General features: G+C 37.8%; 1 protein-coding gene and 1 pseudogene across 1 annotated transcript in view; both read right to left on the bottom strand.

Moving 5' to 3' along the window:
* Positions 1-21,439, bottom strand: part of ADGRG7 (adhesion G protein-coupled receptor G7) — a 69,025-nt gene extending 47,586 nt beyond the window's left edge. Inside the window, exon 1 of the mRNA XM_035015324.1 lies at positions 21,325-21,439. Coding sequence (XP_034871215.1) covers positions 21,325-21,439 — 115 coding nt within the window. The remainder of the gene's footprint in view (positions 1-21,324) is intronic.
* Positions 12,810-14,473, bottom strand: LOC118017284 (annotated as a pseudogene).
* Positions 21,440-25,157: the final 3,718 nt, after the last annotated feature.

Genomic DNA, 25,157 nt, shown 5'->3' with positions numbered 1-25,157 from the left:
ATGATAGATAGATGATAGATGATAGATAGATAGATAGATAGATAGATAGATGATAGATAGATAGATAGATAGATAGATAGATAGATAGATAGATGATAGATAGATGATAGATGATAGATAGATAGATAGATGATAGATAGATGATAGATGATAGATAGATAGATAGATAGATGATAGATAGATGATAGATGATAGATAGATAGATAGATAGATAGATGATAGATAGATGATAGATGATAGATAGATAGATAGATGATAGATAGATGATAGATGATAGATAGATAGATAGATAGATGATAGATAGATGATAGATGATAGATAGATAGATAGATGATAGATAGATAGATGATAGATAGATAGATAGATAGATGATAGATAGATGATAGATGATAGATAGATAGATAGATGATAGATAGATGATAGATGATAGATAGATAGATAGATAGATAGATAGATGATAGATGATAGATAGATAGATAGATGATAGATAGATAGATAGATAGATGATAGATAGATAGATAGATAGATGATAGATAGATAGATAGATAGATAGATAGATAGATAGATGATAGATGATAGATAGATAGATAGATAGATAGATGATAGATAGATAGATAGATAGATAGATAGATAGATAGATAGATAGATAGATAGATGATAGATAGATAGATAGGCTGGCCAACTAAGTCAACATGCAGATTTGTAAGCGCGATAAGAACATAGAAGAGAGATGTTGAGGACAGAGGTAATTTCTTCAGGGAGGACTTTCCAGAAGAGGTGGTATTTGAATCAGATTTTAAGACTAAATCTAGAAAAGCCAGATAAAAAAGGATGGCCCCAAATAGGCAGGATACAAAGTGCAAAACCACAGAAACATGGAAAGTTCTGAGGGGTCCGAGGAACATAGCAAAGTTTAACAAATCAGGAATATGGTTCTATGTAGAACAGCAGGATACAAACTGGATTGTGAGTGGGTTTATAGACCAAGCCAAGGAGATTTAATCCTGCAAGAGTCTAGAGAGATATTAAAACAAGGGAGTTACGCGTTAAGGTGTGTGTTTTAAAAAGATACCTCAAGGGATACGGGAAGTGACTGAGGCTAGGAGACAAGGAAGGCCAGTTAAATGGGATCAAATCTAGAGCAGTAGCTCTAAGGAAGATAGGTGTCAACAGATTCAGGAAGCATGCTTGAAATAGGACTGTAAGGATCTCACGACTAGTTACTTTGAGCTGGGCACATGGGGTCTCCACATTGAAGATAGGGTGGATGGTGAACAAATTAACTAAGCTTAAGAATACAGAAGGCATTTTTTTTTCACTTTTTTTTATTATGTTATGTTAATCACCATACATTACGTCATTAGTTTTTGAGGTAGTGTTCCATGATTCATTGTTTGCGTATAACACCCAGTGCTCCATGCAGTATGTGCACTCTTTAATAACATAATTAAAAAAAAAAGTGAAAGGGGCACCTGGGTGGCTCAGTTGGTTAAGCAACTGCCTTCGGCTCAGGTCATGATCCCGGAGTCCCCGGATAGAGTCCCGCATCGGGCTCCCTGCTGGGCAGGGAGTCTGCTTCTCCCTCTGACCCTCCCCCCTCTCATGTGCTTTCTCTCTCTCTCTCTCTCAAATAAATAAATAAAATCTTTAAAAAAAAAAAAAAGTGAAAAAAATAAATAAATAAAGGAAAGGTTCAGCTGATACATGGCTGAACTAGCTAAAGACTTACTCTTCCTGACTTACTACAATGCCAGCTTCTCCTATTGTATCTCCATGAGCTGTGAGCATTAGAGGAAGAGGGCCATTTTGGAACTCAAACACTAAGGGATCCCAGAAGCAATTATTCTTTGTGAATCATTGTCAGGGCCAACATCTGCAAAATCCCCGGGCAGTAAAATGTGGGACTCTGAATACAGAGCCATCAGCTATGTGGCTCTGGATATTCACAAAATCCTCCTCAGCTGAGCTTAGATACGGTAATTCTAAATTTATGCAAAGATTATGAGAGGGCCTTTTACATTAAAGGCTGAGAAAAGCTGTTTTCTTTATTTTTTTTATTCTTTTTGTTTGTTTTTGTTTGTTTTGTTTTGTTTCGTTTTGTTTCTTATAACCTGCCACCACCTGATGTAATTTGCAAACACTTGAACTTCCTGGAGAAATAAAGTACCTGATTACTTACCTAAAAACAAAACAAAAGGGGGGTCTGGGTGGCTCAGTTGTTAAGCAACTGCCTCTCACTCAGGTCATGATCCCAGGGTCCTGGGATCAAGCCCCGCATCGGGCTCCCTGCTCGGTGGGAAGCCTGCTTCTCCCTCTCCCACTCCGCCTGCTTGTGTTCCCTCTCTCACTGTCTCTCTCTGTCAAATAAATAAATAAAATCTTTAAAAAAATAAATAAAAACAAAACAAAAAAGAATACAGAAGGCAGAGCTCCTGCTCCAATAATGATAGAGTAGATTATATAACTTAACCCTCCCACAGATAACACTTTTAAATTCTGGACAAACGTTAAAAAGAAGACGAAGAAGAAAACGAAGAAAGGAAACTACTTGGGGACCTTGGGCAGCAATGAAAAGCAGATGGAAGCTGAAGGCTATTCCAGGTTTACACAGTATTTCCCTAAGGGCACTACCTAGTCTGTATGGCAGGAGAGACTGGAACTCCAGCAGAAAGCCACAGTCTTAATGGATTAAGGTATGAAGTAACTTGTTTGGGGCTACCACAACAGCTGGAAATTGAAGGGAGCTATCCAAGAAGAGATGCCATATAGAAAGGTGGCTCAAAGTCTATGCGTAAATTCCCCTCAAATCTGGGGAGAAAAATAAGATAGAAAAAAAAATAGAGTTTGAGGGGTATGTGAGAAAATATAGAGCAGTCTAATATGTATGCAACTGGAGTCCCAGAAAGAGAGAAGGAATAGGACATATAATATATCAGAAGAAATTATGGTCAAAATTTCTCAAATCTGCTTACAAACTTTAACCTATAGATCCAAGAAGTTCAATAAAACCCAAGCAAAATAAATACAAGGAAAATCACACTTAGACATAATATCATGGTCAAACTGCTAAATCTCAAAGATCAGGAAAAAATCTTGACAGCAACCAGCTACTAGCCCAGACGCTTTTACTGGTGAATTAGGGAAGAAATAATACCAGACTCATATAAATTCTTTCAGAAAATAGAGAAAGAGAGAAGCTTCTTATATATTACACAAGGCCAGGATAACCCTGATACTAGAATCTGACAAAAACATTACAAAAACAGAAAAGCACAGACCAATAAACCTCAATTACACAGATGTAAAAATTCTTTAAAAGTAGCATACCAAATCCAGCAATATATAGAACTGATAATATATCATGACCAAGTGAGATTTACACCAGGAGTGCAAAGTTGGTTTAACAATAGAAAATCAATTAATTTAATTCACCATATGACAGAAAAATGGGGGAAGACCATATGATTATTTCAACAAGTGCAGGGGCCAAAAAGCAACTGACATTTTTTTTTTAACTCTCAGCAAATAAGAAATAAAAGGAAACTCCCTCAAGCTAATAAAAATCTTCTATGAAGAACCTACCAATAACATTATACTTAATAGTGTAATATTGAATGCTTTCCCCCTAAGATTGATAGAAAAAATGTTTAATTTCTGTAACCACTTTTATTCAACATTGTACAGAAGAGGCTAGCTAGTGCTAAAGGCAAAACAAAACAAAAGCATAAAGTTAAGAAAGGAAGAAATACAATGTTCATTTTTTGTTGCAGATGACATCACCAAAGACTTTGAAAATCTTAATGTCTCAAAAAAAGTGAATTTAGCAAGACTGAATGATACAAAATAGATACGCAAAATGAAATTCATTTCCACATATTAGCAGCAAATAATTTGAAAATCATTTCCATTAAATTAGAAAAAAAATCATAAAATTTTTGCAAATAAATTTAAGAAAATATGTCCAAGTGCCCGTTATTAAGAGAAAATTTAAAAGACCTAAATAAGTGGAGATATATACCACATATGTATGGAAGGCTCAAAGTTGTTAAGGTATCTATTTTCCCCAAATTGATACAGCCAAAATCCTAAAACAAAAGACCATTTTTTTGTAGAAATTGACAAACTGGCTTAAAAATTTTTTTTTAAAAGATTTTATTTATTTATTTGGGAGAGAGAGAATGAGAGACAGAGAGCATGAGAGGGAGGAGGCTCAGAGGGAGAAGCAGACTCCCCGCCGAGCAGGGAGCCCGATGCGGGACTCGATCCCTGGCTTAAAATTTTTATGGAAAAATAAAAGACCTGGAAAAGCCCAAACAGAGTTTTAAAAGAAGAGACTTGGCTAATTCATATCACTAATGTTATGACTTACTATATAGCCAGAGCAGTCAAGACAGTATGACCTCTGCATAATGACACACAAATAGATCAGTGAAGTAGAAAAAAGAGTTTAGAAATACAGTGGACCCTCGAATAACACAGGTTGTTGTGCACATTCATTTACACACGGATTTTTGTCAATAAATACAGTACACACAGCAAATATATTTCCTTTTCCTAATGATTTTCTTCTTTTTCTTTTTTTTGGTTTATACATATTATAGTTTTTCATTGTTGTTTTTGTGTTTTTTTAAGTTTTTATTTAAAGTCCAGTTATGTAACATAAAGTATGATATTAGTTTTCGGGTGTAAAATATATTGATTTAGCACTTCCATACAACACCCGGTGCTCATCACAACAAGTGCCCTCCTTAATCTCCGCTTAAGACTTTTTACTCATATAGGGAATTTAAGAAACAAGATGAACAAGGGGCACCTGGGTGGCCCAATCGGTTAAGCATCTGCCTTCGGCTCAGGTCATGATCCCAGGGTCCTGGGATCAAGCCCCACATCAGGCTCCCTGCTCAGCAGGGAGTCTGCTTCTCCTTCTCCTTGTGCCGCTCCCTCTGCCACTCCCCCTGCTTGTGCTCTCTTGCTCTCTCTCAAATAAATAAATAAAATCTTAAAAAAAAAAAAAAAGGAAAGAAACAGGGGCGCCTGGGTAGCTCAGTCGTTAAGGCATCTGCCTTCGGCTCAGGTCATGATCCCAGGGTCCTGGGATCGAGCCCCGCATCAGGCTCCCTGCTCCACGGGAAGCCTGTTTCTCCCTCTCCCACTCCCCCTGCTTGTGATCCTGCTCTCACTGTGTCTCTCTCTGTCAAATAAATAAATAAAATCTTAAAAAAAAAAAAAAAGAAACAAAACAAATGAGAAAAGTGGGGAAAAAAAGAAACGCAAACCAAGAAACAGACTTAACTATAAAGAACAAACTAATCTTTTCCTAATGATTTTCTTAAGATTTTCTTTTCTCTAGATTACTTTATGGTAAGAATACAGTATATAATGCATATAACACATAAAATGTGTGTTAACCTTTGCATTTGTTATTAGTAAGGGTTCTGGCCTGCAGTATGCTATTAGCAGTTAAGTTTGGGAGGAGTCAAAAGTTATTCACAGATTTTTAACAGTTCAATGGGTTGGCACCTCCCACCCTCATGTGGTTCAAGGCTTAACTATAGATAGAACATATCTAGTCAGTTGATTTTTAAAAACGCCAAGGCCGGGGCACCTGGCTGGCTCAGAAGGTTAAGCGTCTGCCTTCAGCTCAGGTCATGATCCCAAAGGTCCTGGGATCCAGCCCTGCATCAGCTCCCTGCACAGCAGGAAGCCTGCTTCTCCTTCTGCCTGCCGCTCCCCCTGCTTGTGCTCTCTCCCTCTCTCTCTCTCTTTCTCTTTCTGTCAAATAAATAAATAAATAAAAGCTTCAAAAAAACAAACAAACAAATGCCAAGGCAATTCAATTGGAAAAGAAAGCTAAAGATAAACCTACCTATGACACAGAAATTCTACTTCTAGATAAATATGCAAAATAAATGGAAATACATGTCCACAAAGGGATTCATACAAGAATGCAGATGTCAGAAACATTGCTATTGTATGTCACTTGGATCCTTCAGGTTTGAAGCACTCATTCCTCTAGCTTTTGTGAGTGTTGGAAACTGAGAACACTTAGCTGAGTCCTTTTCTAGAATTGCTCTCAACTAAAGAGAATCAGTTCATCCAAGGTACTGGTGACATGTGCCACGACCAGTCAAAGCCAGGGAATAAAGTTTCATCCCTCAGACTCAAGACCTCAAAGAGTATATTTTCTAAAGACAGCTACACTAGACATCCCATCTCTCTTACTCTTCTTATAATATGATGACACTTCTCCACGGCAAGATGGAGTTTATGTCCCTCTCCTTGACTTGAGTGGACTTTTGTATCTGCCTTGACTAATAGAGTGGCAGAAATTATGTGACTTCCAGGCTAGAGCACAAAAGATGATTTGTCTTCTACCTAACTCTCACTCAGGATATATGCCTTGGGAGACCTAAACCTACAGGTAACATGCAAGAAATCCGGCTACTCTGAAGTCTCTATGCTAGAGACATCAAAGGGAGAGAGAAGACTAAGGAGTTTCAGCTGTTCCAAGTTTTTGAGACTCCTTTGCCCAGACACCACATATGACTGAAGAAAACTTCAAGATGACCCGAGCTCCAGCTACAGTCTGAGGGCAACTTTATGAGAGACCCTAATCCAGAACCACCCAGGCATGGTGCTTCCAAATTCTGGGCCCAGAAAAACCATGAAAGATAATAAACAATTATCATTTAACTCAGTAAGCTTTGGGGTAATTTGTTCTGCAGCAATAGATAACTAATACAGACATCAACTCTGGAGGGCTATCCCAACTTCAGCTGTCTTGTAGTTCAATTTCTCCTTCTACGCAGTTCTGACTCCTTAACCACCCACACCACTCCACAAGTATTGAACCTAAGAGCACTTGTTGAAACTTCCATGCAGATAAATCTTCAATTCAGAATTTGTCTTCCAGGGAACCCAATCCTGGCAGTTTTATTCATGTTAGCAGAAAAAGGGGGTGGGGGCACCTCAGTGGCTTAGTCGGTTAAGTGTCCAACTCTTGATTTTGGCTCCGGTTATGATCTCAGGGTCGTGGGATTGAGCCCAACATTGGGCTCTGCACTCAGTGGGGAGTCTGCTTCTCTCCCTCCCTCTCTCTCCCTCTCCCTTTGACACCACCCTCTTCACACGCTCTCTCTCTAAAAATAAATAAATCTTTAAAAAAATAGTCCATCAACTGAATAAAGAAATTATGTGTATTCATATAATGGATTATTGATTATTTAGCAATAAAAAGCAAAAGATACAACAATAAATGAATCTGGAAAACATTACATTAACAAAAGTATTCAGACATACGAGAGTAAATACTATATAATATTTTTAATATAAGGTTCAAGAATAGCAAACTAATCTATGGTGATAAAATCAGAACAGTGTTTGCCCAAGGGGGAGGAAGTAGAGGTGGGGAGATTGGCAAAGAACACCTGCAGCTACAGCAAACAGTGAATACAGCCTAACTTTTAGCCAGATAAACATAAAACCTCACACTAAAGTCCTGTACCTCAGTTCCTTTTACCTGATACATAATGTCTGACTTTCAACCGAAAAGTACAAAGCATGCTAAAAGGCAAAAACACAGCCTGAATAGACAAACCAAGCATCAGAACAAACTTAAATATGACAGATATTTTGGAATTATCAGACGAGGAATTTGAAATAATGATGGCTAATATGCTAAGAGCTTTAATGAAAAAAGTAGATAACATGCAAGAACAAGTGAGTAATGTAAGACAAGAGACGGAAACTCTAAGAAAGAATCAAAAGAAATGCTAGAAACAAAACACACTGTAACAGAAGTGAAGATTGTCTTTGACAGGTTCATCAGTAGACTGGACAGATCCAAGAAAAGAATCGCTGAGCTTGAAAAAAATGTCGGTAGAAACTTTCTAAACTAAAAACAAAGACAAAATCAGAGAGGGAGACAAACCATAAGAGATTCTTCTTTTTTTTTTTTTTAAGATTTATTTATTTATTTATTTGAGACAGAATGAGAGAGAGAGAGAGCTCATGAGGGGGGGAGGGTCAGAGGGAGAAGCAGACTCCCCGCTGAGCAGGGAGCCCCATGTGGGACTCGATCCCGGGACTCCAGGATCATGACCTGAGCCGAAGGCAGTCGCTCAACCGACTGAGCCACCCAGGCGCCCCCATAAGAGATTCTTAATCACAGGAAACAAACTGAAGGTTGCTGGAGGGGAGAAAGGGTGGGGGAAAGGGGTAACTGGGTGATGGACATTAAGGAGGGCATGTGATGTAATGAGCACTGGGTATTATATAAGACTGATGAATCACTGAACTCTACATCTGAAACTAATAATACATTATATGTTAACTAATTAAATTTAAATAAATAAAATTTTAAAAATAAAAACAAGGAGAAAACAAGAATGAAAATTATAACAGAATATCTAAGAACTATGGGACAAAAATTGTAACATACATCTAATGGGAATACCAGAAGGACAGGAAAGGGAAGAAAGAATAGAAGAAATATTTGAAGTTTTGTTTGTTTGGTTGGTTGGTTGGTTTTTTTTTTTTTCTTTTAAGATTTTATTTAGTTATTTGAGAGAGAGAGTGTGTGAACGTGAGCGAGACACCACAAGCAGGGGGGAGCAGCCCAGGGAGATGGAGAAGCAGACTCCTTACTGAGCAGGGAGCCCGATGTGGGGCTCAATCTCAGGACCCTGAGATCATGACCTGAGCCAAAAGCAGCCACATACACCCAGGTGCCCTGAAATATTTGAAGTTTTAATGTCTGAAAATATTCCAAAATAAATGGCAGACACCAAATCACAGATCTAGGAATCTCAGAGAACACCAACCAGTATAAATGTCAAAACCAAACCAAACCAAATAAAAACTACACTTAGGCACATTCTATTCAAACTTCAGAAAATCAAAGACAAAAAGAAAATTTCAAAAGAGTGATGGGGGAGAAAGCTTATCTGTAGAAAAACAAGTATAAGAATTACATTGGAATTCTCCTCAGAAGCCATGCAAGCAATAAAAGAGTATAGTGAAATATTTAGTGTTGAAAGAAAAAACCACCAATAAAGAATTTTGTATCCAAAGAATTATCCTTTAAAAGTAAATGAGAAATACAGACACAGAGACAAACAAAAATTGAGACAGTTTGTAAGAAATTTTAAAATTCTTCAAAGAGAAGGAAATGATATAGGCTAGAAACTTGAACCTACATAAGAAAAGAAGAGCATTAGAGAAGGAATAAATGAAAGTAAAATAAAATCTTTTTCATTCTTAATTGACCTAACAGATAAGTTTATTCAAAATAATAATAGCAATGATGTATGAGGTGATTATAGCTTATGGAAAAATGAAATAAATGACCAAAAAATGTAAGGGAAGAGAAGGAGGAATTGGGAATACTGTGTAATGATGTTCTGGCACTATTCATTAAGCCGTACATTGTTACTAAAAAGTGGATTTAGATTAGCTGGGTCTTTTAAAAAATTTGTTTATTTATTTACTGAAAGAGAGAGAGCACGGAAGTGAGGGGAGGGACAGAGGAAGAGAGAGAATCTCAAGCAGACTCCATGCTGAGTGCGGGCCAGTGCAGGGCTCAACCTCACGACCCTGAGATCATGACCTGAACTGAAATCAAGAGTTGGAAGCCTAACCGACTAAGCCTTCCAGGCACCCCAGACTTAGATTAGTTGTAAATGTATATTGCAAACTCTAGGTTAACCACCAAAATGTTTTTTTAAGTATAAATGATATGCTAAGAGAAGAGAGAAAGCAGAATCATATAAAATGCTCAATTAAAACCTGATAAGGCAGAAAAATACAATAGCAATGGAAGAAACAAAGAAAAGAATAATAAAAACACAACTATGGTAGATATTATTCCAATATATCAATAATCACTTTAAATGGCAATTCTGTAACTACACCAATTATAAGACAGATACTATTAAGAGTGGATAAAAAACAAGACCCAACTATATGTTGTCTATATGAAACTCACCTCAAATCAAATTAAAAGTAAAGTGATGGAGAAAGATATACCATGACAACACTAATTAAGGGAAAGTTAAAGAAGCTATATTAACTTCACACAAAGCAGATTTCAGAGCAACAAAAGTCATTAGAGATAAAGGACGTTTCATAATGATAAATGGACCCATTCTCTAAGAACTAACAATCTTCTATGATTTCTTACATAGATAATAATTTAGTTTAAAATATTTTAAAAACTCTCTTGAGACTTCTTTAACCCACTTGCCATTTTAATCTCCAAATATTTGGGGGATTTTCCAGCTATCTTTCTGTTATTGATTTCTAGTTTAATTCCATCTTGGTTTAAAAACATACTTTGAATGATTTCTATTCTTTTAAATTTGTTTAGGTGTATTTTATGGCCCAGAGTGAAGTTTATCTCAGTGAATACTCCATGGGTGCTTGAGAAGAATGTGTATTCTAACATCATTGGATGAAGTATACTATAAATTATTGTCAAATAGATCTAGTTAGTTGATGGGGTTTTCAGTTCAACTTTATCTTTACTGATTTTCTGTTTCCTGGATCTGTCAATTACTAATAAGGGATGTTTAAGTCTCCAACTATCATAGCAGATTTATTTCTTTTTCTTGAAGCTCTCTCAGTTTTTGCCTCACTTATTTGACACCATATTGTTAGGTACACACATATCAAAGATAATGATTATCTATGTCAGAAATCCCGAAGATTCACCAAAAAAACTTCTGGAACTAATAAACAATTATAGCAAGATTTTGAGATAAAAGGTTAATATGCAAAAGTAAATTGGATTTGGATTTTAAAGCACAATACCATTTACATTAGCACCAAAAAAAAAGAAATACATGAATATAAATATATCAAAATATGTACAGAGTCTATATGAGGAAAACCACAAACTTCTAATAAAAGAAATCAAAGAAATTCTAAATAAGTAGAGAGATATTCCATGCTCATAGATAGGAAAACTTATTATTGCTTAGATTATCAATTTTTCACAGCTTGATTTATAGACTTAATGAAATTCCAATCAAAATCCCAGCAAATTATTTTGAGGATATCAAAAAAAGGGATGATAAGAAGGAATTAATGGGAACTCTATACTTTCTGCTTAATTTTACTGTAGCCTGAAACTTCTTGAAAAATAAAATCTATTAGTATGGTGGCGCCTGGGTGGCTCAATCATTAAGCGTCTGCCTTTGGCTCAGGTCATGATCCCAGGGTCCTGGGATCGAGCCCCGCATCGGGGTCCCTGCTCAGTGGGAAGCCTGCTTCTCCCTCTCCCTCTGCCTTGCTGCTTGTGTTCCCTCTCTCGCTGTCTCTCTCTGTCAAATAAATAAATAAATAAATAAAAATCTTTAATAAATAAATAAATAAATAAAATCTATTAGTATAAAAAAATAAGAAACAGATCTAGACCTCAAAGAGCGAAGTTCTACCAAGAGAGATTTAATCGTAATTGTTATGTGACAAAGTTCTCTGTGTAACCAAGGGAATACCTAAATCTTTTTAAATTGTAGAATGCTTCAAATATTCAAGATACAGAGGATAAAACATCCCCCACTACCCAAAGCCAGTTTTAAAAGATAGTAACTCTCTCTCAGATTTGCTTCAGAGTTTTTTAAAAATAATAAAACTTTACAGAAAGAATCGAAACTCTTTGTACTCCTTTCTAGCAACATTCCTTTCCCTCCATACCCAGAGGTAACTCTATATTGAAATTGTCATTTATCTTTTGCATCTTATTTTATACTATTTTTTTTTTTTTTGCTGGTAAAACAATTGACTTTTATTTTTAAGGTTGACAAATTCTAGGAGCACAACACTAAAGGGGACCTCTTAAAGGAAAAGGAGGGCAGGAGATATTGAATTCTCAGGTGTCAGCAAGTGGTGCTACTGACCAACAACTTTCGGTTTATTCTTCTCATGTAACAAGAAGTCCAGAGGTTGGCAGTCCGTGGCTGGTCCAGCAGCTCCTCGAGCCATGCTATCAGGATCCAAGTGCCTTGAGTCTTTCTACGCTACCACCCAGAGAAAGGATCTGCCTTCCTGAGGCCAAAAAATGGCTCCAACACTCCCAGGTTTCATGTCTGTTCTCCTGGATGTAGCAGGATGTAACGAGGACATAGGTTCGTGCTTGCCAGATCTGCTTTCTTGTATCAAACACCTGGTAGCTTTATTAAGCAGACTTCTATTTGTATCTCTGTCTTTTATAGTATTGTTATTAACTACAGTCTCCATGTTATACATTAGATCCTCTCTTCTATCAAGATCTCTTCTATTAGAAGCTCACTTGCACAAGATCCACTTTTATCTCTAAAATTGCCAGAGCTGTTATATGGCTACCTTTAGCAGGAGCTGGGGAAGTATTCTTAAATAGGCACATTATCATCTTCCTCCAAATTGGGCTTCTGCTAATGAAGATGCAATAGGCGATCTGTTTAATGACAAAATCCTCTGTAGCAATTATGTTAAATGTTTAATTTTATTGATCTGGAAAAATGCTCAGAATATAATGTCATGTGAAAAGCAGGACAGAAAACATATACAATATAATCTCAATTTTGTTTAAAAAAAAATAATTTACATACATACACACCCCACACGTGGGAGTTTCAAAATGTTAATAGTAGTTAATATCTATAGAGTTAGCCTCATGTCAAAGGGTTATTGATAGACAAAATTTTCATCATACTAAATTTTTTCTGAATTTTCTATAATGAACTTGTATTATCTTTAAATAGAAAAAAAGAAGTGTCACTTTAAAAAACACCCCATATACTCTTAAGGAAAACCAAGTCCAAAGTATTTACTTACTCAGTTTCATCTTCCTTGTCAAAAGAAAGGAGGCAACTGTTTCTGATGGGCTTTTGTGAGTTCTTTTTAACTGAGTCCTGCTTATTTATTTCATCTTCATTTGCCTTCCTCTTTTTTGAGCTTGCTGTTGAACCTGAATATATTTCATCTGAGGGACGTTTGACCGGTTTTCCATACATGATGCTCCCATCAACTCTTCATCCGCTTCGGCAGCCTTTATTTCTGCTTTAGTTTTCGTGACTTCTTCAACCGACGGGTCTCCCTTTTTAAAAACCACCACTTGGGGCTGTTCATCTTCTTTGCCACTGCGATCACCATCTTCATCTGGGAGCCGAGGCTGGATTCTCTCGGTGTCCGCGGTAGGCGCTTCCCTGGAGCCGACCCGTCCCTTGAAGCGAGCCGCGAAGGCAGGCTCGGCGGGCCGCACGTTCGAAGCCTGGCTCCGCTTGCTCACAGCTGCTCCCGGGAAAAACAGGTTCCCGGGGCCGCCTGGAGGTGGGACACTGGCGACCTATTTTATACTCTTATTATATGTAAGGTAATCAATACATAGCATTTGCATGCCGTTTTCGTTTTGTTCTGTTTTTTGTTTTGTTACAGTTAATTCAACTATTTTAATGGCTATAGTTCTATTTGGGTTTTTTTCCTTCCTTTGGGGGTAAATTTGGTCGTTTGTATTTTTTTAGAAAATTGTCACCTGGCCAAAGTTTTTATATTAGCCAGGATAAGGTTTTCTATGGTATGTGTTATGATTTTATTACATTTTTATAATCACTGCTTTATTATATATTTTAATAGGTAATACATTCACAGGTTGGAAAATAAAAACATGGAGCTGGCATTCCCACTTGACTTTTGCTTAAATCTCGTCTGCTATCCTACTTGTGTTGTGACCCCCTTTATTTTTGTACGTATTTCTTAATTATGCCTTTTTGTCTTGACAAATCTCACCAGATATTTATCTATTTAAATTCATCTTTTCAAAAAACTAGCTTTTGGTTTCTTTTCCTTTTTTTTTAAGATTTTACTTATTTGTCAGAGAGAGAAAAAGAGCACAAGCAGGGGGAGAGTCAGAGGGAGAGGGAGAAGCAGACTCCTCACTGAGCAGGAAGCCAGATGCAGGGCTCGATCCCAGGATCCTGGGACCATGACCTGAGCTGAAGGTAAACACTTAACCAGCTGAGCCAACTAGGCGTCCCTAGTCTGCTCCTGTTTTGTTTTGTTTTTAATTTCCGTTCCATTGCTTTGTTCTTTTCATTACTGCCAAACAGCCATCCTTAGAATTGACTTTCTTTTATATTTATTTATTTATTTATTTATTTTTAAAGATTTTATTTGTTTATTTGAAGAGAGACACAGCAAGAGAGGGAACATGAGCAGGGGGAGTGGGAGAGGGAGAAGCAGGCTTCCTGCCGAGCAGGGAGCCCGATGTGGGGCTCGATCCCAGGACCCTGGGATCATGATCTGAGCTGAAGGCAGAGGCTTAACAACTGAGCCACCCAGGCGCCCCATTTTTTATATTTATATTTTTTTAATTTCTTTTATCTCCAGGTCCAGCTCAATGACAAATGCATAGATGGTACTCAACAAATGTTTGCTGACCGGCCTCTTTGGCATTTGCATTTTGGTTGAGGAAATCAAGCTGAAGCTGAGCTACCATTCCTCTGTCATAATCACAATTTTAACACCTTTTGCTCCACAGTTCAAGACCCTGTCCTAAATTACCCACAAAATATAATAAAGGTAGTAATGGTATTTTTAAACCTCCATATTTTAATTAAAGAAAATCAGACCCAGAAAGATTAAGTGCTGTTTCTTTCATTTAACTAGTTTTTAAACCTATGGACTCATAAAAATGACATTAGCTATTCATTAACCCAACATCCCCATTCTACATAAAGAGTACCTCCTATATAAAGAGTAACTTGTTCCAGATTAGTAATTTATTGATAGCTGAGTGGAGTTAACTCAGATCTCTTGGTTACTAATCAAGTTCTCCTGCCCTCTCCTAACAGTGCTGCCTTTACCACAGGGAAAACAGGGAGGGTAAGCATCAGCTTCAAGTTACTTGAGGATTAATATACTGGAAAATGTTTAATAGTAGTAGTTTTCTTTTACAACACCAGTATAAGGGGCACCTGGGTGGCTTAGTCGGTTAAGCATCTGCTTTCGGCTCGGGTCATGATCCCAGGTCCTGGGATCGAGCCCCACATCGGGCTCCTTGCTCCGCGGGAAGCCTGCTTCTCCCTCTCCTTCTGCTCCAGCCCGCTTGTGATCTCTCTTTCTTTCTCTCTCTCTGTCAAATAAATAAATAAATAAATAAAATCTTTAAAAAAAAATAACACCAGTATATTTCCCTACATTTTCTTAAATTATAATAAGTAATATTTCCAGAAATATTAGCCCTATTTTCAATATCTTTACCACACAACATGGATAATTAAAGGCAAAGCATATGTAAAACACTTCATGCTGCCTGAGAAACTAGCATAAAATATTAAAACTTCCAAATGGAAAACATGAATTTCATTTCCTCTCCTAAACTAGACAAAATTAGAATCTGTTTTGAAAAGTCTAGTTTAATTAAGTGCGGGAATAAAAATATCTTTCCTTAGTCAAAGAAATTCCATCAGAAGCCTCTAGTGTCTGGCTCCAATTCTTATGGTTTTAACATCTTGGCATCTGTCATTTGTCCCAGACCAGGAATTTGAAATATTTGGATGAGGATGAAGATTCCTTTTAAATGAGAAAAGTTTATTCCATTGTGAAAAGAAACCCTAAAAAATTTAAACAAATAAAATACATAAGGTATAGTTTTTCCTTAAGGTAAAAGTTACTCAGAAAGAACTACCAGGTTGCATATTTCAATAAACTGGTTGCATATTTTAATAAAATTTTCCCTGATGGTGTAGCATAGTACAAATATTTTTTTTAAATGCAGGAAGATATAGCAACTCTTAGAACGGTTTCTGTTTCTGTTTTATTTTTCTTTTTTAAGATTTATTTATTTATTTGACAGAGAGAGACACAGTGAGAGAGGGAACACAAGCAAGGGGAGTGGGAGAGGGAGGAGCAGACTTCCCGCCGAGCAGGGAGCCCGACAGAGGACTCAATCCCAGGACGCTGGGACCATGACCTGAGCCGAAGGCAGGGGCTTAACGACTGAGCCACCAGGCGCCCCTCTGTTTCTGTTTTAAACTAATCTGTTGAGGGGCACCTGGGTGGATCACTCGGTGGAGTGTCTGACTCTTGGTTTCGGCTCAGGTCAGGTCGGCTCAGGTCATGATCTCAGGGTGGAGAGATCCAGCCCCACATCAGACTCCACACTGGGTGTGCTAAAAGGGGAGTCTGCTTCCCCTCTCCCTTTCCCTCTCCCTCTCTCTCTCTCAAATAAAAATAAATAAATCTTTAAAAAAATTTTTAAATAAATTAATCAGTGGAACTTAATGATTATACCTATAGTAGACCTTCAGTTTGAAAAGCTGAATTTCAATCCGAAGATCCAATCTAGGCCAATGGCATCTATTCAAGGTATAATTCAGGGAGTGGAGAAAACTATGCACTAAATTATCTAAAAATTCATAAGTTAAAAATAGGATTTAACATTTGTTGAATGCTTATAGTGTCCTAGATGTCATCTTAAACCTGTAAGTGTATTAAAACTCATTTAATCATTTAATGACAGCTCTGTAAGGTAGGTATATTATTACTCCCGTAATAGGAAAACTGAGGCACAGAAATGTTGAATAACTTGCTCAAGTTTACTCAGTTAGTCAGTGGTGACATTGGCATTTCAACAAGGCAGTCAGGCTCCAGGACTTTTTCTTTTTTTCTACTCATGTACTTTCCCCCACCCCCTTATTCTCATGTGCACACTCCTAACCACCATATTTTATACTCGACGTTCTTCAGTAACATATGGTATCAAAAGATCTATGGATAGTGGTTGTATTCAGAATTTTAAGTAAAACTAATACCTGGAGATCAAGGAAAAATCCACTAAGCCAAGGTTCTAGCTTCTTAATTTAAGAAACTGACTTTGAAAATGGGATCAGCAATTTAAACATCACTGATGTTAAAATAATTCATGCCCCTCAGCCAATTACATAACAAAATTTATTCCTCCCAAACAAATCCCTTCCCTTTCATAATAATTGTTTTCTTGATTTAGAGAGTGGGTACATGAGGAAGTAGGAAGGGAGACTGGTAAAGGAGCAGAATAGAGATTAAGACTAAATAACACTATAGCTATCTAAAACCCAACCTTTTCCATCTGGACCTTTTTTTGAACCCCCAAATGCAACCTGTCCTCCAGGAGCAGTCCCATGAATTTGATTTATTATCAAGTTTGCCTCTTGAGGAAGTACTGTAATTGAGTAAAATGAAAGTCAAGCATCGTGTACAAATTATTTTCTGAGAATCAATAAACTCTCATTGACCTTTCCCCACAATCCACATTTCTTACTGTGCAAGAATTTCAATTCTATGAAGTTTGACCTCAGGGTTTGGGAATATTGCAACCTACTAAAGTCTCTTGCTGGCCAGAGGCATCAGTGAATCCTATGATAGGAAATGAAGGTCAGAGCACCTAGAGATGGGTGGGAAAGGCACTCAGGATGGCAGAGAGGAGGAATTTTATAATCTAGAAGATTCAAGAAGGTTCAATAAGGCATTATCATCGATGCTAATATGTTATAAGGTTAAGATATTCTCCCTAAGAGTTCAGGAAAACATCCCCTACTATTATGATTATGGACATCTGTCTATGTTTACATCAGGCCTAGCTCAAGTTGGAAAATGTCAAGGGAAAGATGCACAATAAAACTTAATTATATTTCATTTTACTTTCATCAAATGTGACTGGACCAAAAAGCTACGCTGCTTCTTGTATTACAAGATTCATTGCTACTGGGAGCACAAATCCAAGAGAGATAGAACACCTTATTGTTGTTCATTCTGAAAACACATTCAATAGGGTGCATATTATTTGATAAAATTCCTAATGTGAAAAGGTTAGAGGTCTGACAAAACTTTGATTTGCTCCAACATGAAAGCACTTAAGATTGCTGATCACACAGCCAAACAAAAGAGGCCATACACAACTGGAGAGATCTTAATGAAGCCAAAGTTCTGGAAATGGTTGGAGTGTTGCATGGCTTGGAGCAGAGGAAGAAAACTAAAATGGTGTCTGCTTAACTGCTGAAAATAAATACATAATATCATTTATCTTAATATTTTGAGGCAAATTACAAAGAATTGGTAGCTATATTCTTTTATCTCCAAATACAACTATTTGACAACTTTTAGTCCAGTTTCTGGTTTTCATGTGATTCTTTCATTTGCTCATCAGCTATGTTGGCAACTATATTCCAAGTACTCTTCTAGGTGCAGGGAATGCAGATTAATAAGTTAGTTCCCTGCTTTCTTGGGGCTTTCATTCTTGGAATGGGGAGACAGCAATAAGTGAGAGATTATCAGATGATAAAAGCCATGAGCAAAATACATGTGAAAGAGAGCAAATAGAATGATAACCTTAGACTGAGTGGACAGAAAAGGTCTAAATCATCAAAGAGACAGCCATGTGAAACTCTGGATAAAGAGTGTTCCAGTAAACTGACATCATCATAAGAGATCTCCAAGTCTTGAGCTCCTTTTGGAAATTGCAAGAGTCATCAATAGTTTTGAAAAATTTCTTTACCAAACAAAACTTCAAAAGCATAGGATATCTTATTCCTGAAAGCCTAGATGGAGAAAATGTTACACTTAACAATGTATCTCACTGTGTTGCGTTGGTGGGAAAAAAAATATTATTATTATTTAGTGTTTTCATCAGTGGCATAAATATGCCAAAGACTATTCTAGTAATTCTGAAAGAAGTCGTGTGTACTTCCATGAAATGCTATCAACTTCATCTGGACTAGGGCTTTAAACCATGATCTTTTACAAGAGGTCTTATTAAGCAGTAGGAGCAGAATGAAAAGTTTTCTATACAACACAGATCACTGGCATTCTAGAGGCCATACCTTGAAGCACTTGTTTGATATTTAAACCAATGATTCACTGAAAAAAAATGAATAATTATACTTAGAATAATTAGAGATAAGCTCATTCATGGTTTGTTTGATGGCCAGTAGATATTGGGGCTTATGTGAATGTGAGAAATCTTTTCATTAAAGGCAGTCACCAGGAGGAAAGCTGCTAGAACATGAGCAGTTTTCCAGGCAATGCACTCTGAATATAATCTCTTTAGCTGTTCTAGACTAGAAGTTTAACAGCAGACAATCACATAACTTTGCGAAACTGAAGGAAATACTTTGGCAAGACCTAGAAGAATGTGGCAAAGCTCTAGCAGTTACTCCAAAAGTCTGTAAACACCACTTGAAGACTCAGAAAACCTTAAAAGTGAACACACTAATCTACACTCTATAAGCAGCATTAATAATGTAGATCTCAATTAATTAATAATTGTAGATCTCACAAACAACGTGACTTACCAAAGTGCCTAACCTTGCCTAGCAAAACATTCTACTGGTTACTGCTTATCTTTGTGAATTAGGGATTTGGGGCATAGTTGCCTCAAAAAAAAAAAAAAGAGAGAGAGGAATTAATTGATTGAGTTAACCTTGTCTTCCCTCTAGAAGGCAGAATATGTGGGAGTGAAGAGAAAGAAACTAAAGTCAGAGTAATCTAGATTTAAATCCAGACCCAACACTCCCTAGCTAAGTAAGTAAGCTTGACAACATTTTCTGAGCCTGAGTTTCCCCATCAGTATCATGGATATAATAATAACTGCCTCAGAGGTAGTCGTTTGGGTTAAATGAGATAAGCATAAATCATAAACTTGTCAAATCATTTGTACACCTGAAGCTAATGTCATAATATAACATTGTATGTCAACTGCATTCAATTAAAACATTTTTTTAAAGAAAAATTCAGAGCAAGGACACATTTGTCTCTTATTTTTGAGGAGCTGGTATGCTTTTACTGTTGAACAAGGGTTTTTTGTTGCCTAGTATGCTTCATTTGGGGTCTTAGCCCTCAGGAAGTTCCGGGATATGTCTCAGGGATTATGTTTTGTATTTATTTTTAGCAACTCCCTGTTTTCTTCCTTATAATGTTTTATACTTTGGTCCTTATTTTAATGGTTCTATTGTACCTGTGTCCTTTTAACTCACCACAAGTTTCCCTTTCAAAGTAGATGTCATATAATGGAAAGAAGGAAAAGACGGAGGGAGGAAGGAAAGAACGATACTTTAAAAGTACACTCTTTAAATAAAGTCTTATAAATTTAGAAGCCTTAATAGGGTGAAACCTATAGTTCATAATTTTTCTAACTTTAAACAAAACTTAAACCAACAAATAAATAAACAAAACAAATAAAAACACATTTTTCTCAAGTTTAAATTCTATTGTTCTTGTTCTGGCAAATTTTCTCATGCTAATTATCCAAATCCTGTTAGTACCATGTTTTCTAGGTAATGTTCTGAGGGGTGGGGGGAGGGGAGGGCGATCAGACCCCTTCTCAGCTACCACTCCATCAACAGCTAATATATTTGATTTCTTTTGTCCCCAACAGTGGATCTTTGCAGCCATGCATTGTGCTTCTGCCGGTTCCCCAAACCTTCTATCCTCCTCAGTTAACTATTTTCTCAGAGGGCAGATCACCCCTCCTTCTGCTCTTTTGATGGGTTTTATTTACACTTATTTACTCAGTTTTATTAGAATCTTTCTCTGTTTGTTACAAAAGGGAATACTCAGTACATCCAGCTTTGAATCCCTTTATGGAGAACCTCTGGCAGCCCAAGGGAACCAGCGCTGGGGTTATAGAAAGTCTTCGTTGTGAGTTTTTGGGGGGTTTCCTCTAACATCATCGTTTTACACACCATTGCTCCCCCTCCCACCTTCCAGTGTCGGCCTTAGCACACAACAGTTTACTAACAAACGTTTGCTGAACAACCAGAAAAATCGTTTTCTAGGTAATCTTCATTTTTGAGTAGTTAACACTGGGAAAGTGAGAACTTTGTACACAAACCATAAGATTTTATTTACAATCCTAGTGAGAACATCCCTAGACTTTCTTCTTGAGATGAAATTCCATTCTGCACATGTTTGATTATGTGCGTGTGTATGTGTGTGTGTCCATACGTATTTATCTTTCGTGGATTTAGCTAAACAGACCCAAACATGTGTTAGTAATGATTTTAATTAAGCTGTTACCCAGTCAGGAGTTAAAAAGAGCAAGAAGAGGCTAATCAAGCCAGGTAATTCATCACCATGCCCACTCACACTCATTCATATTCATGTGTGTGCAGCCATATGCTAGCCATTGACTGACCCTTGCCTGTTGCATTTCACACATGACACCTTGGTGGGCAACCTCAGCCCAGACATGGCTATTTGCAGTATGGTGTGTTAGGTGTCAGGGACCGAGGCTCAACACCTTCTCCTGATTTGAGTTAAATGTAGAAAGTTAAAGATAAACATAACATAGTTAACCATAAACAATATTACCTCTCTGGCTGTTAAGCACAGTCGTCCAGATGCCCAGTCCCAAAACGATGATCGTCAGCAGTCCACACACAACGGCTGTCAGCACCCTGAGGTCACATGCACGGCAGGAAGCCATGGAGAAGCCAAGCCACAAATCCACTCCTGGCTGAAAAACAACTAGTGTCTTTCTTCTTGAGCCAAGAAGCTTAATCAGAAACTATTCTAAAAAATAAAAATAATTCCCCCTTTCAGTGATCTATCAGGCAGAAGTCCTCATTTTTTAGGACTTTTTGGGTTAATCGGCAGGATGCAGTTTGAATCATCTAATGAAAGGTACATGCTCTCACTGTGATTTCCTCCTCCTTCACTGAATGAGAGCATGAAAAAGAGGTTGGAATTATGGGAAGAGAAGAAAACTGAGGGTCATAAAGAAGAAAGGGAGGGAATAGTTAACAGGGTCAAAGTATAAATGTCCAGATAAGCAAGAAGGTGGGGAAGGGAGCAAAAAATAAAAAAGAAACCAAGTCATCTTCTTACACTTTAGTTTTAGGGGGATCTAGCTGAGGTAGACTAACAGGTGCTTCAGGCCACACGGACTCCCTCTTGTCAACAAGGGGGAGTGAGTGACACACACACACAATTCTAGTCCTTGCACTTTTTTAAAGGAGCCCACATATTGAAAGCTGCAGTGGGTGAGTGGCTTTATTAGCATGGGGTGAGTTTTGCAAAGCACAAAATCCCAGTACTACAACCCACTTGTTATGTGCTGAATTGCGTCTCCCTAAAAATTCCTATGTTGAAATTCTAACCCCCAGTACCTCAGAATGTGACCTTATTTGGAGATAGGGTCATCACAGAGGTAAGCAAGCTTAAATGAGGTCATTGGAGCAGGCTCTAAACCAGTAAAACTGGTATCCTTATAAGAGGAAATTTGCACAGAGATATGCAGAGGCAAGAATTGAGGAAGAAACACAGGGAGAAAGTGGTTGTCCACAGACCAAGGAAAGAGACCTGGGACAGAGCCTTCCCTCTGAGCCCTCAGAAGGAACCAACACTGCTGGCACCTTGAGTTTGGACTTCTAGCCTCCAGAACTGTGAGACAATAAATTTTTTTTGCTTAAGCCACTCAGTTGTAGTACTTTGTTGCAGCAACCCTAGCAGACGAATTCACCATCTGGATCAATGTAAGCTTGTCTCTGCAGCTGCAGCTGCAGCTCTGACCCTCTCCTGCCCAGGCTCTCATGCTCTTTCCCCCCATCCCCACTCCATCACCAACTGAAAGACTGGAGGAATGAATAGCCACCTCAATCAGAGTCCTGTTCCTGGGGGATTAAGAAAGATTTTACAAAAGAGGACACACTGAAGCTGATTTTTTCAACCCCCCATACAACTATATGTTTCCCCTATTCTCTCTAATACTCATTTTATCAAAATACAGCTTTAGGGGACATGAACATAGGGCTCTAACCTTCACCCCACCCAAGGATTTCAGAAAAACACATCGAGGTACCCCAAAATGGAAGAACCTAGAAGTAATGCTGCGGCGGCACAACATAAATGAATGTGAACCCACTGTTTCATTTGCTGTGAATAGATTTTTAAAAATCTGTTTCTCAGATGTCTGCATGTACATGCACAGAAAATGTCGGGAAGGGTACATTAAAAATAATTCTTCTTGGGAACCTGAGAGATCTAAGAAACTCATTTTTCATTTTACACCCTTTGTGATTTGAAGTTTTTAACTTTCTCATTTAATATTTTTTCAATTATAACAATAATGAATACATCTATTATTCTTTCAATAATAAAAGGGATCATTTTAAATAAATAATGTCTAAGAAAAGGAAGTAGCGCTTACGAAGTGCCTAGAATATACCAAGCATTGTGCTATGCACTTTATGTATCTTTATCTCATTTATTCTGTAACAGGTATTTTTTGCCCATTGTATGAATGAGGAAATGAGACTTGGGTGGGTATTACTCTAAACAGAAACTCTCTGGTTAAGGAACTTTGAGTGACATTAGGTTACACAAAGGTAATAGTTTTCTTCAACTCTAGGATTTCTTAGAGCCTTTATTTTTTAAAAAAGATTTCATTGGTTTATTTCAGAGAGAGAGAGAAAGCACAATCATGAGTGGGCGGGGGAGGGAGAAGCAAACTCCCTGCTGAGCGGGAAGCCCGACGCAGGGCTAGATCCCAGGACCCTGGGACCATGACCCAAGCTGAAGGCAGACGCCCAACCGACTGAGCCACCCAGGCACCCCTCTTAGAGCTTCTAATATGCTCACATATATTGTGAATTGTCAGGTTCCCAGGGTTGACCACAGAATCCTCTTCTCAAGAAGAATTTCTCAGAGATAGTGGTCTTTCAGAATGTGCTTTGGAGACATTGCCCTGCATGATCATCTGCAGAAAGGTCTTACTTGGTTGAGCAGAGTGACTAAAGGAACTGATCATGGGGCCCATGTTTGCTATAGGGTGATGGACGTTTTCCCTTGTTGTATTTCAAACATTTTGAAGGGGCTGTAGTCTGGTGACTGAAAAACTGACTTGGGTGGTTCTCAGACATTTTCTTCTCCACACTCGATGGAAATGCTGGAATCCTGGGATGTTATAATGGCTGTAGCTTCTTAGTACTTTCATATTTTCATTTATATGCCATCTATCCAGCTAGGAACTCTAGAAATTTATGGAATAGAAGAAATTTCTAAGCACAGATATTTAGATGTTGACACTGATATTAGAGCATGACTTTCTATTGGTTATAGACAAATATATAGACATCAATTTTATACACACACACACACATATATATCAAGATCACAAAAAGGAACAGGAAAAGGAAAAAAACTAAACAGGGAATAATTCATTTATTCATTTGTTCTACTCCAAAGCAAACATTGTGCTAGGTGCTGAGGATGATAGAGTAAACAAGAGAGGCAAAGTCCCTGCCCTCACACAGCTTATACTCAGGGATACCTGAATTTGTACTGACAATGTCTCTAGTTTGCTTGGTGATCCTGGACAAGCCACATAAGCATCTGAAACTCCATTTTTTCATATTTTAAACAACCTAGTGGAGGCCCTCCGTTCCTGAAAATTTTAGTCCTAAAGTCATTAGTTGAAGAAGAACAAGGCAGGTGTCTATAGTGGGGGTAGAGATGAGCAATAGACCAGAGCAGATGTCAGAGCCCAATAGGGGAGGGCAAAGGGTGCAAGAGAGCCTGGCATGAGATGTCAGGTTCCAAGCAGAGTGAATAAGGCATTCCTGTGATGGGGAGGGACAGCCTCACAACCAAGGGGTAAGGAAGGCCTTCAGGCAAGAGGCAGCCCAATTGTGGGAAATCAAAGCCAGAGCAGGGAGAGGAGTGCATTCCTTTAGAGACCAAGAAGGGTCACAGGGCATCTGCATGCGTGGGCTGGTTGGTGTGGGAATTCAGAGCCAGAGTTAAGTGAAGAGGGTGTCCACATGGAGTGGCAGCCTAGCATAAAGAGTCAGACCCCAAGCAAAGAAAGAAGAGTGTCCACGCATAGGTAAGGTGGGGCTGAAGATCAGAGATTAGTTATATATAGGATGATCAGTCAAATGGGTAAACATATAAGAATAATGAGAACCAAGTTCCTTACTCTAAGAGAAGGGAATTACAAATTTGGAAAGGAACAAAACTTGAATTCAATAAGAATTTCAAAACAGGTCATGAGAAACATGGAGAAAGAAAAGCTACAGGGAGCTAATTCTGGAGGAAGCAATATCCTTTAAAGGAAATGGCTATCAGATAAATGCATGAATGCAGTCATGAACTTCTTATCCAAAAGAGGAAAACTGATGACTGCAACAAAGTCAAGTATTTCA

The sequence above is a fragment of the Mirounga leonina genome, unplaced genomic scaffold (assembly GCF_011800145.1).
Source record: "Mirounga leonina isolate KUSES-001 unplaced genomic scaffold, KU_Mleo_1.0 Mir_169, whole genome shotgun sequence".
In the NCBI taxonomy this organism is placed as follows: domain Eukaryota; kingdom Metazoa; phylum Chordata; class Mammalia; order Carnivora; family Phocidae; genus Mirounga; species Mirounga leonina.
Note: the sequence above shows the minus strand (reverse complement) of the source record. Positions and strands in the feature narration are given on the sequence as shown.